This window comes from Clarias gariepinus, chromosome 18 (assembly GCF_024256425.1).
Source record: "Clarias gariepinus isolate MV-2021 ecotype Netherlands chromosome 18, CGAR_prim_01v2, whole genome shotgun sequence".
Taxonomy (NCBI): Eukaryota; Metazoa; Chordata; class Actinopteri; order Siluriformes; family Clariidae; genus Clarias; species Clarias gariepinus.
This window is the reverse complement of record NC_071117.1, coordinates 15,187,805-15,203,567: the sequence shown is the minus strand read 5'-3', so window position 1 is coordinate 15,203,567 and position 15,763 is coordinate 15,187,805. Positions and strand designations below refer to the sequence as shown.

General features: G+C 37.1%; 1 protein-coding gene across 3 annotated transcripts in view; it reads left to right on the top strand.

Annotated features, from left to right (window-relative positions):
- The window catches only part of atp11a (ATPase phospholipid transporting 11A), a 94,026-nt gene extending 78,790 nt beyond the window's left edge, over positions 1 to 15,236 (top strand). For 2 of the 3 annotated variants that reach the window (XM_053476820.1, XM_053476819.1), the window contains 4 exons: positions 839 to 904; positions 1,000 to 1,103; positions 1,748 to 1,913; positions 8,813 to 15,236. In XM_053476820.1, the coding sequence (XP_053332795.1) occupies positions 839 to 904; positions 1,000 to 1,103; positions 1,748 to 1,913; positions 8,813 to 9,085 (609 nt within the window). In that variant the 3' untranslated portion in view covers positions 9,086 to 15,236. Of the gene's footprint in view, positions 1 to 838; positions 905 to 999; positions 1,104 to 1,747; positions 1,914 to 5,999; positions 6,091 to 8,812 lie in introns of all 3 variants that reach the window. The other variant, XM_053476821.1, reaches the window with a different exon arrangement.
- Positions 15,237 to 15,763: the final 527 nt, after the last annotated feature.

Below are 15,763 nucleotides of genomic sequence, written 5' to 3'. Positions count from 1 at the left end.
ATTGTGAAAATTTAAACAAAACATGCTAATGAACAGAAAAACATCCTTATTGCTTTGTACAGTATTTTCTACGTGAGCTCAAATTACTGTGGCTGATGATTTTCTTTAACCATACGTTTATTGTTAGAAAATATTAATGATATAATTGGATTCAGAGCAAAAATATAAGTGTACGAATTGCTATACAATTCTGCCAATATTGTATTGAGATCATATAATACAAATTGTCTAAAATGAAATAATGACACAAATTCCTGATTTGGTGCTCCATATCATACCAGTTTTAAGGTTTGTCGCATTAAGGATCATTAATACTAATAACTGTCCAGGAGAAATTAAGCTTGTTGGCGGTCCAATTTTTGTGCTTTCCTTTATGATCAGTATAATTTTCAAATTCTGTAAAGTTTCTTTGCCAGTATTCATGCAAGCTAAGTGTAGTCACTTGTGCAACTTTTAAATCATTGAGATGAATCTTTGCATAGCCCAGAAGTCATTTGGCTAAAAATGTGCTACTGTATGTTATGATGGCGACCAAATGACATTGCATTGATTAGATATCTTATCTTCATCTATTCTGAAGTTTGCATATACTGTATGCTCGCGCTTTCGAAAAATATTTCAGGTGATCATAATTATTTTTTTTTCCAGGAAGTAACATGGCACTGACAAACCGTTCGATTAATGCCATAAACAAACTGTAGTATATAAATAGCTTGTTAATTAGACAGAAATAAGACGCATAGTGCTTCATACTTAAAGCCCAAGCTTCAGTTTTGGTCATTTGTGTTGTTTGTATTAAATCAGTGTTATTGCTGTTGTTGCTGTGTTTCTAATCCAGATGTTTGGAAACTGGACGTTCGGAACTCTGGTGTTCACAGTGCTGGTATTTACAGTCACGTTAAAGGTACCACAACATACACACACACACACACTAATACAAATAGATGGTTCTACCTTTTTTGAAATATGTATCATTATTTTTGTATGGTTGTTCTGTAGCTTGCTCTGGACACACACTACTGGACCTGGATCAACCATTTTGTCATATGGGGATCTCTGCTTTTTTATGTGATCTTCTCACTTCTATGGGGCGGCATCATTTGGTACGTTTGCATCCTTTCAGGGCGTAACTACAGATTACTTATATTGCTCAGGTAGTCCCCGACTTACGAATATTCAAATTGAGAATTTCTGCAGATACGATTGGGCCTCGGTTCTACTTCCAGTTCAATCACAGTAGTAGCTAACATAAAGTGTACAAGAAGTAGACAACATTTCACTGTATGATTTTTTTCCTTTTGCCCTTATGATGGCTATGTGGGGAAAGGGGACAGATTTAGTCAAGTGGATTAGTATGCTTTACATTTGATATTCGTGTCAAAGGTGTACAAGACTTATTGTCGGACGTAAGAACAAATCGGACTTCTGAACATGATCCCAGAAAGGAATTTGTTTGTAAGTCGGGGACTACCTGTAATCTCTTGTTATGACAAATAATGCATTGTACACATGGATTTAAGTCAAACATGTATATGGTAAAAGTTTTTAATTTGCTTCTGAGTGAAGATCATCCCTATACCTCTTTAAAAATGACAAATAATTAGTTGACTTTGATCTCAGGTATTATAATCAGCCTGCATAAATAAACAAAAAAAAAATCATAAAAAAATAGTATTTTTTCAGTTTGATTCATTGATTTGTCTTTGTCTGATGGCCTTGGTAAATCCGAGCATATGATTCTTCTCAGGCCGTTCCTGAATTATCAGAGGATGTACTACGTCTTCATGCAGATGTTGGCCAGTGGACCCGCGTGGCTCAGCATCATTCTGCTCATCATGGTCAGTCTCCTTCCTGATGTGCTCAAGAAAGTGCTGTGGAGAGCGCTGTGGCCCACAACCACTGAGAAAATCCAGGTACACCTGCCCATGCTACATTTACAGCTCTTTTCCTCTTACCTCTCTTTTGATTATACCTACTCGGAAATGAAGGGAATGTCAAAGAAAATGAATCGTCCAAATAATTTTTTTAATTTTATGCAATTTAACAGCTGTCTTTAATGAGTACATTTATCAGGAAAAGTATATGTAGGATGCATAAATAGAATACACATATTTGTTTAAGTCAAACTGGGACTTTTGATTGTGAAGAATAATAGGGGAGAAGTTTGTTATATGAGAGTAAAACGACTGGCATCATTCAAATGCGTTACCAAGAATCTCATCACTGTACTGTTCTTAAAGTCTTTAAAGTGTAAATGTCAGTTCGTTTTGTGCCTTCATTGACCAGAAATTTCACAAATCCTAGTTTGACTTGAACGCCCGTTGTACATTATTTATACATATGTATTATAATGTCTGTGTTGTGAAATAACACAAACTTGCCTATAATATCGTATTATTAGAGAAAATCAATATTGAATATAATAATATATTCTGTAAATCAAAATTTACAGAAAAAAACATTGAAAAAACTGTAATTTAGATATAAATCAACTAGTCAGTTAGTAAAGAGACATGGTTACAGCTCTAAATTTTCAAATTTGTAATAAAATTAGGTTTATTGCTCTATTTTTGTGGGTTTCAACCCGCAGTGTAGATTTTGACATACTTCCGAATTAAAAGATAGTAATGAACACAGTCTGTGTAACATACTCAAATATCAACGGCTACATGACAGGACTGTGGAATCAGGTAGCCAACTGGAGTTTAATTGAAAATTAACTTGTGAAATAATAAAAAATATATATTATATATATACACTGTGTAAATATTTCCTTATAGAGTACAACATCTTAATACTAAATTAAGTGTTTTTAGTTATAAAAAAAAAAAAGTCTAATTAGATGTATCATCTTCGAATCAAATCAAATTTAAACATTACAGTAGGTTGGGGAGAAGTTATAAAGCATTACACAAACAGATGTTGCAGTAATTTTGTTTCGATTACCCAATCCTACTGCATGCATACAATCTCCTCAAAACTTTGTCTTGTATGCCCTTACATTAGTTTTTTTTCCTGTTTGCAGTACAGTGACGTAAAAGGCTGTTGAAGTTTATAACATACTAATTATTATATCTACATTGTGATTTTGTTGGAGATATGACTTTGTGTTTTGACCACATTTATGGTCTTTAGATTTACATGTGCTACGGAACGGTCTCGAGAATGCTGGATGTAAGTGTATTATAAGCGTATGCAGCTCAGGAGGTCCTCGGCTGCAACGTTACAATTCTCTTGCTTCACTCTCTTCTTAGAAGTGATAAAAGCGATTTATTAAAAAAAAACTAAGTTTACTTCGTGAAAGAAAAAAGCAAGTGTTTGTGCTTGTTTTTTGGAGGATGTCCTACATTTCTTTGAAATTCTCCTAAACTGAAGGTGTGTGCTGGTGTGTTTTCAACCGGAAAGAATGGACGCAGCTATGCAGCAGCGCGGTGTGCTTTCTAATTAACCTGCCTTTCACTCAAACCTCTGCAGCTCTGCGTTAAACTTATCTGTATGCTATAAGGAAGGATCTGGGCAAAGAAATGTTCAAAGGTTTGCATCTACTAGGGCTGATAAATAGTCGCAAATAAAACGAGGTTACAGCATATATCACATCAAGTGCTGTATAAAAGTCTTGAGCCACCTCTCATTTTTTTCATATTACATTAAATGATGGAGATTAAATTAAAGAAACGGCGACAAATATTTTACTGCGACAGCCTGCAAAGTGGGTAAAGGTACAGGGTGCCAATCTATCGCAGGGCACACACACACATACACTCACTCACACAACCATTCACACACTACGGGCAAATTGAGGAACGCTGATTGGCCTAATCTGCATATCTTTAGACTGTGCGAGGAAAGTCACCCACACTGTGGGTGTACCTGGAGGAAACCCACCAAGCACGGGGAGAACATGTAAACTTCATGCACACAGACGGGAATCAAGCCTGGCCGGGAATCGGAGGTGCGAGAGTCTGACTCTTTGAAAGCAAAATATGACGAAATAAGGGGTGGCTCAAAACCTCTGCACAGTACTGTATATTGTACCTTCAAATTATGAGTCAATGATTCATTTAAAAGTTTTGTGAATAAGTGCGAAATAACTTTTTTCAATAATTAAGGATATTTGGCCATAAGGTTTAGGAAAAACTCTTTCATTAGACTTGAGAATCAGTGAACGGAAGTCGACCATGAACACTTGAAAACAGCTCCAATCCGTTTTTTAAAGTCTTTTTTTTTTTGTTTGTTTTTTTGTGTGCATTATTCATGATATATTTTATTATTTATTTATTTTTTTTAAACCTAGTTCTAAAAGCCCTATTAGCTGCAAATGTATACCACTTGCAACTCTATTGGAAGCAAATATAATTCTGGCTTAACTGGTTGCTTAGGTTCCCAACCTAACATTAAGTAATAATAAGCAATAAGGATAAATGGATGAGCTGATATATTACTAGCCTAGTGTCTTACTCTAGCTCTAATCCCTCCCTCCATGTTAACTGTTCTAAACCCCATTTTGTCTTTTCCTTTTCTCCTCTCTCTCTTCGTCTGCCTCTGCTCCTGTGGCGTACGACTGCCTCCCTGAACTTGCCCTTACCTCTCCATGTGTTTAACCCACTGAACCTTTGTCCTCTGAACCCACGTGGCCGTGGTAACGGCAGACAAAGCGCCAGTGCCTTACCACCGAGCAGTCCACCATCTTTATGCTCTCTCAGACCTCCAGCAGTATCAGTTTCTAAACTGGGCAGGAGGTGATCCTTACACTCTCTTTGCATGTGTCTATGCCTGTGGGTGTGTGTTTGTGTGTGTGAATGTGTGTTTGTGTGTGCGTGTGTGAGTTTGTGGAACAATTCACTGAAGAGTACCAAGAACTTCCTACTAGTCAGTAATTCTTTACATATGTGCAAATGTAAATGAAAAATGGTTGAAGTAAGGGAGCAATGTTTAATAAGAATGTAGTTAAATAGCATTAATTATTTATATTGTTAATTAAAAAACAATCTTTGCATTTTTTCAGACCCTTTCATTTTTTTAACATTTTTATTGTTACACATGATTTAAATTCCTTTTCTCATCATTCTACACATACAGTGGTAACAAACAGATCTTTGGGGTGTTTCGTTAATAAAAAAATATATATATAATATAAAAGACTAAAATATACAATTTACATCCTATGTATTTAAATGAAATATTAAAGTATTTCAGTATTTATTTCGTTTTTATTTAATTCAAATTTAATACAAATTTTAAGATGAGTGTGAAAACCTGCAAAAGGTTGAAAAACTTGAAAGGGTCTGAAAACCTTTTATCTGCACTACACTGCATACATAAAAGGAAAAAATACAAATTACGCTATGTTTAGCGTGTCTAATATTTATCCATACGAGTAATGAAAAAAAAAGCGATCGAGTCTTTCAGTCAACATAAATATTTTAACTGCTTTATGGAAATCCTTGCGGTCCACAAACACATCCATATTTAATTGCAGTTCCATCAATCTAATAGCCGCGTTCTTCAGCATTGGAAATGACAGACCAAATCCTTACCGATTTATTGGAAAAGCATTAGTTGAAGACGTAAGCCTGCTAAGCTCTCAGTAATGACTGTAAGAAGAGCTCTGGTACCCCAGAGTGACACTTGTTCCATTCCTCCTCCCGTGCTTTTTAACTGCATGCACTGCTTACAGTATGCGTGCTCTCATGCATGAACGCGGACATCTGTGTTTGTGAGTTAGATGAATATGAAATGTGAAATATGTTCATTGCTACATGCAACACAGGGGGCTGCATGGTTCCATGCAATGTCAGTGTTGTACTTGTTTTTGTTTTGCACGATTAACCTTTCTCAACAGGAACAGGTTGATCTGAACTTTTTGTGTATTGAAGAAACACGAGTGAGCATCCACGAAAAGTCTCCACCACACCCAATTATTTCCCTTAGGCTGAGTCTGTTGTCTGTCTGTTTGTTTGTGTGTGTATGTGTGTGTGTGTGTGTGTGGCTGTCCACAGAGGATGAAAGCTGATAGGACCTTACTAGCACACAGTGACGACTCCCTGTTACATGGGGTTCAGACCACCACTGAGGCTTAACAGCAGCATGGTAAAAAGAACAAACAGGGGATGGTACTAACAACCAGTCCACCATCAGACAGATCAAATCTAAAGTTTCTTTATTTAACACTGCAGTATTTTCTTAGCATTTACAGTAATACACTGATCTGTTATAACATCTGGTACATGCATTGCAGGATTCTGGGAGGTCGAAAGTGCGAAATGTGTGTAGTAGTGTGTACTCAGACACATGGCCATCTGGCCATCTCACATTTACATAAAAAAATACATATTTTAATGATAGCGATGATTATTAATCAATAATTATCAATAATTATTTGTCTAATAAAATTTTTATAATTAAATGTTTAAGCTGTAATGATTGTTTTGCAGAATGTTTCTCTAGCTCATATATATCTATTAAGCTGTTCACCACAAGTGGGCGCACTTTCAGTGCAAGCAATTTGCAATATAGTAAAGTAACCAGAGCAGTATTATGTTTGTGTAGAAGGGGCAGGTTATGGTAGCTCTGTGACCCTTGTAAACCTACAGCCAGTGCAGGTAAAAGCTACAGTCTATTTTTTTCCAACACAAAAAGCCCTCAGTAGCCGCTACTGTATAATGTAAGTGTTTCCATGAATGATCATGTTTCATATACATTCCTCAACATTAAATAAAAACCATAACCAGAGAGATATATGATGTGCTCGATTCTTTATTTAATAAAACAGTATGTTGGCGGACTGCCATGCCATAAGGGGAATAAATCCTTCAGCACGTCTAGGTGAAAATAATTTACAGTAACTGCTTTCTGTTGGATCTAGCCATAATTTAATATTCAAGCAAAAATGACCAGATTTCCTTTACATTTCTACTTATTCCACTCTAGAGTATCGGCTACAGGGTTTAATTTTAAATAGTTGAAAAATGGAAAGCTAGTGCACTAGGCTGTACAATCCCTTGTTCCACACACCAAGTAGTGCCCTTGGTCAGGGGTTCGAGAGGGATTTGGGATTCAGCCTTGTGTTAGAAGCTAGTTAGTTTTGTGGCTCATGCAATTAAGGATTACTAGCACTTTTGTGACATGAAGTGATGCATATAGTTAAGCGCCCCACTCTGTATCATCAAATGCATTTCGTCCAATCAGATTACTCGGTTAGAAATAACTGTTGCGTAATTTATAATAATGTTGTGTTCATATTCAAAAATGGCATTTGAACTATTTTTTTTTATTCACATCTAATACTGCTGACAAAGCTGATTAAAAAATTACTTAAAAGTGTACTTTAAAATGCAAAGTGTGTACCAGAATTTACATGTAATTACAACATACAGTAATAAATAAATATTAGGCGTTTCTTCTGTAACAATGATTCGGGAAGCAAACATTTTAGCTCCGATGAAATTGACATAAATCTGTAGCTATGATTTCATCGTCTTTAAAAGCATGACTTCAGCATTTCTCGGAAAGCCCACATTAGCATTCAGCTCAGTTACTTTTAGATTTGATGAGTCTGATGGAGACTGTACTGAAAAGCCCCTGGTGTGCCGGTGTGCTGTGAGATTTGCTATGAGAACCGACAGGGGTGCTTTCGGAGACTTACTACTAGACATTACAGGGCATAATTGCTCTGATATCACTGCACCCACACACCCACACACACACACACACACACACACACTATTTCTACTGTGATGGCCTAAAACTGATTTTATCTCTCTTGTATCTGTTGAAGCTTCACTGTATAAATAAATACACAGTCCTAGAGGGTGACGAAGTTCAGATCTTTAATACGAGCCTTCTGACAGGCCATTATAAAAACATTTTATTACTACTGTAAATATTCAGGATACAGAAAAAGATGTCCAGTTGCCTGACTGATTTATGTACATGTATTGACAGTAACTTCTTATAGTAAGTAAAGGGTGGTTACAGTATATGGCTTCTTTTCCATTCATCCATCTAGGAACCTCTATAGTCCAACAAGGGACCATGGAGGCCAATGGTGGCCATTGTATTGATTCCCATTTGTACAACTGTGGCTGGACATTCACACACTATGGGCAATGCCCCCGCCAACTAGCCTACTCTGCATGTCTAGACTGTGGGAGGAAACCAGAGAACCCAACGGAAACCCACCAAGCACAAGGAGAACATGCAACCACAACCACTATGCTACTGTGCCTCCATATGGCTTCTTTTCCCTGATTAATTCTAAATCATGTTCTGTCGTATTGCCAGAGTCAAAAGACAATGGTAACTCCGGAGAAAATAGTTTGTTCAATCATTTTGAATCCCACATTTGGGCGCAGCCATTCATTTGTCTCACCGTTCACTCACATTGTCACCAGCCAATCACGGCATCTTTCCTCAGATAGAGTGTTCTAACCAAAATGTAACCAATCCTAATGGTTTGAGCACTGATTGTTATATTCATATCGGTACCTTCTAGGACTGTTTAATTGACCCTTACTGATTTTCATCAGTGCATGATGTGTATTTTGGGCTCTTTTTTTCCTTTTTTTTTTTTTTTTGCACCATGAAATTTGCAGGCTGTTTGCAGTATTTGGGGCTTGTGGGTGATTTTGGTTCAACTTGGTCTTGTAAATACTATTGTGTTTGTTTGTCACTATCATTGCCTGTGCATGTTGCATTCGTACTGTACTGTATGTGAGCACTCTGTATCATATCTCTTATACATCTCTCTTTTTTTGTTGTTGTCTTTTGTCTGCTTGTTCCCTCCTTTTCTTTTTTCTTTTTCTTTTTGCAGAACGCAGAAAAACTCTACAAGGGTCAGCTGTCGGAGTTCACCCCTCTGTCTTCTACCCACACCCCAACTGGACACAAACGAGGCGACGATGATGCTCATAGCCACGCCCATCACAGGTCTGACTCCTCCCCTCGTAAAAAAGTGATGTACACCCGCTGGGGGGGTGGCCCCGACTACTGCACTTTCCGCCCTTTCTTCCGTTTTGGGGGAAACCCCAGGCTGTCCGGGATGCCGTACGCCTACTCCGCGCCCGGGCGTGAAACTTCCATCTGAAATGAAAGTCTAAGCTAAAGTTAAAGACTTGCACACCTTAGCGCAGACTGATCCTGAAATTAAAACCGTTAAAGGCTTTTTAAAGTACATACTTCGCCAAGGCAGCACACAGCAACGAGGCTGGGTGTGTGTTTGTGGTTCAGAGACCTGCCCAAATTGGGCAGCAGATTTTTGGGAGTGTTCAAAGTGCTGTGTTAAGGGGCCCTGATTCCCTTGTGTATGTGCTTGTGTGTTACCCTGAATCACACCTTCCATGTGAAAATGACTTAAAACTAATGTCCTGGCACTGAGCAGCTATAATACAGCATACAGCTTTTCCACTTGATGGAAATGATGTGAATGTGGAGATATACACTCACCGACTACTTTATTAGGAGCACCTGTACGCCTGCTCATTCATACAGTTGTCCAATCAGCCACTCACGTGGTTGATCACGTGAAAAATACCAGGCCTATTATTATAATTATTATTTTTTTGGATGACCTTCACCCGCTGTAGCGTCAGATTCCTGATTCGGTCAGACAGGAGTGAAACCTGATGTGGTCCTCGCCACATCCATGCTGGAGTTTGGAAAGTTGTGCTTTTCTGCTCACCATGTTTGTAATTCCATAACCTTGTCATCTCAAACTGGTCTGGCTGATGTTCTTTCAAGGTTCTTGACTTGTATCTGAATGGTGTTACGCACATCTGTGCTGCCGCGTGATTGGCTGATTGATCGTTTGTTTTTTGTGAATGTGCAAGTGTACAGGTCCACTGAAGCGTGTATGACGTTTAAAACTTAGTTGCATGATCGGTAAACAGATCCTGACGCTTGTTTTCTCCCCTTTTCTCTCGAATTTTCTTCCCTTCCCTTCTTGTTTTTTTTTCTTCTTTTATGTTTTTTTCCTTAGAACAAACTGGCATCTGTTTTTGAGGAACACTCCGTAAAGGCGCCGTTATGTTGAATTGTAAGTGGCTGGAATTCAGCCATTGTTGCATCTTTACTCCATTAGATAGAGCTCGTTAAGAATGCCATAGGTGTGGGTGTGTGTGTGTGTGTGTGTGCTTGTTTTTGTATGCGTTTGTGAGACAGAACTGGACTGTCACAGCTTTATCATTTGTAATATGACCGCACCACTCAAGTATCTCTTGTATGATTGACGAGTTATTATTTCAACTCTATTGCTAGAAAAAGTCTAAAACTGAGTGGTCATGGCAGCTTGTTAGTCTTGTGTAGGTGATTAGAGATGTGCTACAGCTATTTATTTATCAACACTTTCTCTCCCTTTACCCATTAAAATGCTTTTCTGTTGGGTTTTTTTTTTTTTCTTTCCCCCAACCTATCTACCTTAGCTTCTGTGTTCTTCTGCCTTAACACCGTACCATCTCCCACGCTTCATACTGTGGTCCAGACACCAAAGGTTGTAACATAATAGATAAACGAAGTAAACTAGTGTTGTTCTTGCCTTACACTGATTTGAAGGAGCAGGGAAACGGGCGCATGACGGCATTAGACGAATCCCACCGCACTGCCTTAAGTTCACACGCTGCACCAGCAGACAGCTGGATGGTAGACAGTTCCCTTTTAGACTGATTGCAGATCAGTTTTATTTCTTCTATTGCCATACTACTGTACGTCACGTATGTATATATAGATGTCTCTATATTGCTATATTTTTTGGAAAAGTCTAAATATTTCGGTTTGGATTTATGAATGGAAAAGCTGGTTATATATCAGTGTAAAAGCAGGGATGTTCTGTACAGAGAGATGGATAGCAGTGGTGTGGTTCTCCTGACCATCTGCTACAGCCAGCTAAGCCATGCAAGACTCTTTGAGAAGATTTATTTATTTTTATTCCCTTGGCAGCACACGTTACTACTGTATATTTCCTTGGATAGCTGTACCCAACATTTGTATTGACAGTTTGGAGCCTTGTTTTGCAAAGCTGGCTTAATTGTGTCATTTTAAACCGATCATCAACCTGATCGCCTTTCAAAGTCATTGTCTGTTTGCCCGATGCACTTTTCTCGATGTGTCACTAAATCAGCCAGTTCATTGGCTACACCTCAGATGATGTCTCCTGTTCACTGTGTATCACATCCCTTTAATTCATTTGACTCATAGTGAAGAGAAACCATTTTTTGTTAAGCGCAAAATAGATGTTAATGTTAATAGAAGTAGAATAGACCATAATAGAGTAGTGTTTTGTCTGTGCAATTTGAATGGTTAAGGATGATTAAGGCTTCCTGACACGTCAATAAGGCCCTTATGACAGCTGACATAAACGGTTATAAGGCTTATTCCAATTGTCGGGTGTCTGCTCTCGTTACTGCATCTTACCTTCATGGAGTTCCGATAACGCCTGGATTAAGAGACATATGGTTTATGTAAACCAACCAGGATATTTGGATACCAGTCATAGTTAAGCAACATCGCACGAGTGCTGTTGTACCGGATATCAGCATGGTTGTGATGCGTTCGTGGCTTAGTGCTAAAGGGATTATATCCATGCTGATATTCAGCATGATCTCGACTGAGATATGACGTTTATACAACAGTTCCACAAATTAATAAGAGTATGATTTGTTTGTTTATTTAAGCAGTTATTTTGCTTTATCGTTCCACGCCTGGCGGAGCTGGCGACTGACCGTTAGCAAGCGTCAGTTAGCAGAATTAACAATTAAGGGTGATGGTAGTTTTAAATTATTGATGGTACTATGTAGCCAAAAGCTGCAGAGAATAAGGCACATAGAGGTGGTGGACAGTCATTTAAATCTAGTAAGTTTCTCTTTACATTTCCACGTATTCCGCTTTACAATATCCACTCTGGTTTGTTAATGTAATTAACGTTAATGTAGTCAAAGATTGTGACACAGAGTGATGCATACAGTACAGTATAGTTAAATGTCCACCTGCAGTTACTGTACGTTATCACCTCTCGTGGAAAGATCCTCATCCAAACACATCACTCAGTCCGAACTGTTGTATAATAAATTATATATTAAAGACCTGGCAGCAACCTTTAATCTCTTTTTTAACTCCACATGAAGCTATGAGTTATCTTTTTAAACAATTAACACAAAGAATGAGTTTGATCAAATAATGCATCTTAAATGATTGACAGCTACTGTAAATAGTCATGACAGTCATGATCCAATATTTTCGATATTAATCATTATCCATTATCATTCTCTTTCTTATATCCCTTCCCCACTCGAAAATCTCACTTTTAATTCTTAACATTTTGATTGAAATATAAAATAAATGCAGCTTTTAATACCATATTTTAAAAAATAAACTTTTCTGTCTCAAATACCATTTTATAAATCAGCGGTACTGAGCGTTCAGGTGCAGGATGGCAAGTTGCTCCGCATCAATTTCACTTAAAATCTAGACACTAGGAAAGTTTTAATCGCTAAATGTAATGAATGCAGCAAATTTTTTGTTATTATAAAAAACCTTTTTACAGTCTATTGAAAATCAGCATCTTTTCCCCCTTTTGTATATTACACTATCAGAAAAAAAACCTACCTTATTTCTTGCCATGGTATTACTGTATGTATTAACATTGATTATGCAACACTGGTCTTAGTCGTAGTTCAGTCTGACATCACAGCAGTACACTGAGCTACAGAGTCAGCTGTCATGACCTTAAAACAAGAATATACTGTATATATAGTATAACAGTATAAAAAACTCAATAGCGATTGTATCTGCTTGACCTGATGAAGGCAGTTTTTAACAGCTTTTGGAATAGTGATCGATTATATTCTGTAGCTTTATGTCAGTTGTCATAAATGGTTTATGTACAGTTGGTGTCATGTTGCTCAAGGAACACATGCCCTAATCGTTCTTATAGTGCAATATAATTATAGGATATGTCTTGACAGTTTGCTTTGTCAGATTTCCTTTTACATTCCCTTGTTCTCCTCTTTATTTTTTTTTTGTCTCAGTCTTAGTCTTTACTTGCATCCTCAGACGTTTCAGGGTCAGAGCCTCTCTCCTCGCTTTTTGATGTCTTTTACCATCTTTGCTTCCAAAAATTTCCATGGCTGTTTATTGATCTCTGAGCTTTTAACCATTGTCCATGTCAGAATTAGAGACAGAGACAGAAACACGTATTGAGCGGATATGTATTGATTGCTATGGTGACCAATGTTAAGATAGTGTTTATTTCTGTTTTTTTAACATTTTAGCTGCTTGTGAGTAGGTGCCTTGTGGTTGATGTACGTCCACTGAGTTGGGAAGTCCCGATGGCTGCTTGTATACATATAAAATATATTATTATTAATATTATTATTATTATTATTATTATTATTAAATCCTTTACAACATTAAGATTAAGAAACGCCAATGTCAAATTTAATTTATGGGAGATTCTACACCTAAATGGAAATGTTGTAAATGAATGTGTGTCAGCGATGAGGTTTACAGTTATAGAATGAATTTAGGAATTAATGAACTAATGAATGAAACATGAATGAGTGACTTTGCTTCTGGTCCATAGCTGCACTGTTCTACAGTACGTGTCTGAATGTAATCATCGTTCATTATTTAAAGTCAAGCACATAATCAGTTAATCAGTGTCTGGATGTTTGCATGTTACCAGTAGCTGCTAAGCCTAATCATGCATCTTTTTACATTCTGCTAGTTTATTATATACTGTATGAGCATTCTATATACTGTAGGACTGACGACAGGTTGAGAGTTAAGAGAGGTTTTTGTTGTGTTTTTTTTTTACCCCCAGTGACTCTCTGAAAGTCCTGGGATTGGAACTTACACTCACTTTTAAACTTTTAAATTATAATGCATTTTCCTCAGCTTTGATTTGTCATTCCTGAATTTGCAAAAGCACTTGTAAAACCTGAAACCAAACGAATTGCATTCTGAATGTTGTCCCATTCTTAGTTGCTACAACTATACGGGTCTGTTTTTACAACCACTAATGTACGGAAACTAAAACTACTGGAAATGTTCAATTCTATTCATTTATGACACTGTTTGTTTTTTTTATTTTGAGAAATGTTTAAGATTCTGAATGTATTAAAGGACAAGTCTGGTTTGACGAGGAGTGAAAGAAACACTCACCATTCAGCGTTATTTCATTTGACTATGTCATTTATATCTTCCACCAATAGTTATCCGGCTATTTTGTCTAAGTCATACTGTAGTTGTGAACAATAATACTAATGATGTGAACTGTGCACATTTTTGTGAGCTTCAGGAAAGCAGTGCAGGATCGAATCTCCTTCACAGATATGTTTTATAGGAGGGAAGACACTGGTGTTGCTCTTTTTGCATTTTTCTTTCTTTTCTTTTCCGACAAGCCACTGTATTGTGTAGGAATTCTTTCTATGCCAGGAATTAGATAATCGCCAGACACTGGTTTCTATTAAAAGACTGTATCTTATCCTGTAGAACTGACAGATGTATAAATATTTTGTATATCGTATTGAAAAAAGAAAAAGAAAAAAAAATGCTTTTTGCTATTTTTTGTATTCAGAGGTTTAAAAAGTACCACTCGATTTACGGTATTAGATTTGTTTTCTATCAACCAAAATTGAAGATACGGCAGACGACGGCGACGTCAAACCCGGTAAACAGAAGAGGTTGCGGAATAGCTTTAATCTTCTGCTCCTTCTACGATCTCACTTTAGGATTTTGAGTTTGCATTAGTCATGTCGACGTGCACTGTTTGAGGACGCCGCACACTGAACCTGGGGAGACACTTTGGCGTCCATTTTCGCTGCTGTTCAGAAAGTGTGACCAAATACTATTCTAGATGTCTATACTATTGTAAAGGCTTTACTACTCTAGTGGGGCTAAATCAACGCCAGCCTATTCATGTTAACCGAATGTCTATTTGCTTTTAAAAAAAATAAATATATTCTTTCTTTTACTTTTGTTTTTTTCCTCAATTGGTCAGCACAAAGTATGATGTTGCTCTTAACTAAGTCTATACTGTATATTTAAAATGTATGTAGACTACTGTACACTTTACAGTATATATGTAGTCATATGAGTCACTGTACAGTTTGGGGGGCTTTTTTGTATACAGTTTTTAACAGATTGGTATCTGTAGATATATGTGGATTTTTGCCAGCTTTTCTGTAGTTAATAACAGCAAAAAAGCTGTAAAATTGCTTGTAATAAATAAACGCAGAAAATTATTTGACAGTGTAATGCTTCATTTGTGTTATCACACTTCTATAGTGTATTATTATAATGATTTATAATAACAGCTCATTCAATTCAATTTTATTTATATAGCGCTTTTAACAATGGTCATTGTCTCAAAGCAGCTTCACAAAAATGAAAGAAATAAAAAAAAAGAAAATGTTAGCATGTACAGTATGTGTGAGAGAAATTTGTCTAGATAATAATGAGATGAATGAATGAATGATGAATGAAATGTCTCTGATAAGCGAGCCAAGGGTGAAGGCGACAGTGGCAAGGAAAAACTCCCTGAGATGGCAATAGGAAGAAACCTTGAGAGGAACCAGACTCAACAGGGAACCCATCCTCATCTGGGTGATAACAGATAGAAATGATATAACATCATGCGGGTGAAAGTTCAATATAACAGAAGTTCTTTAAATTAGCATGAAGTCCAGTTCAGCACAGGGAATCAGCAGGTGCAGAGGGCAGATGGGGTCTGGATGCCTCAGGATCCTCGCAGGGGATCAGAACACATGAA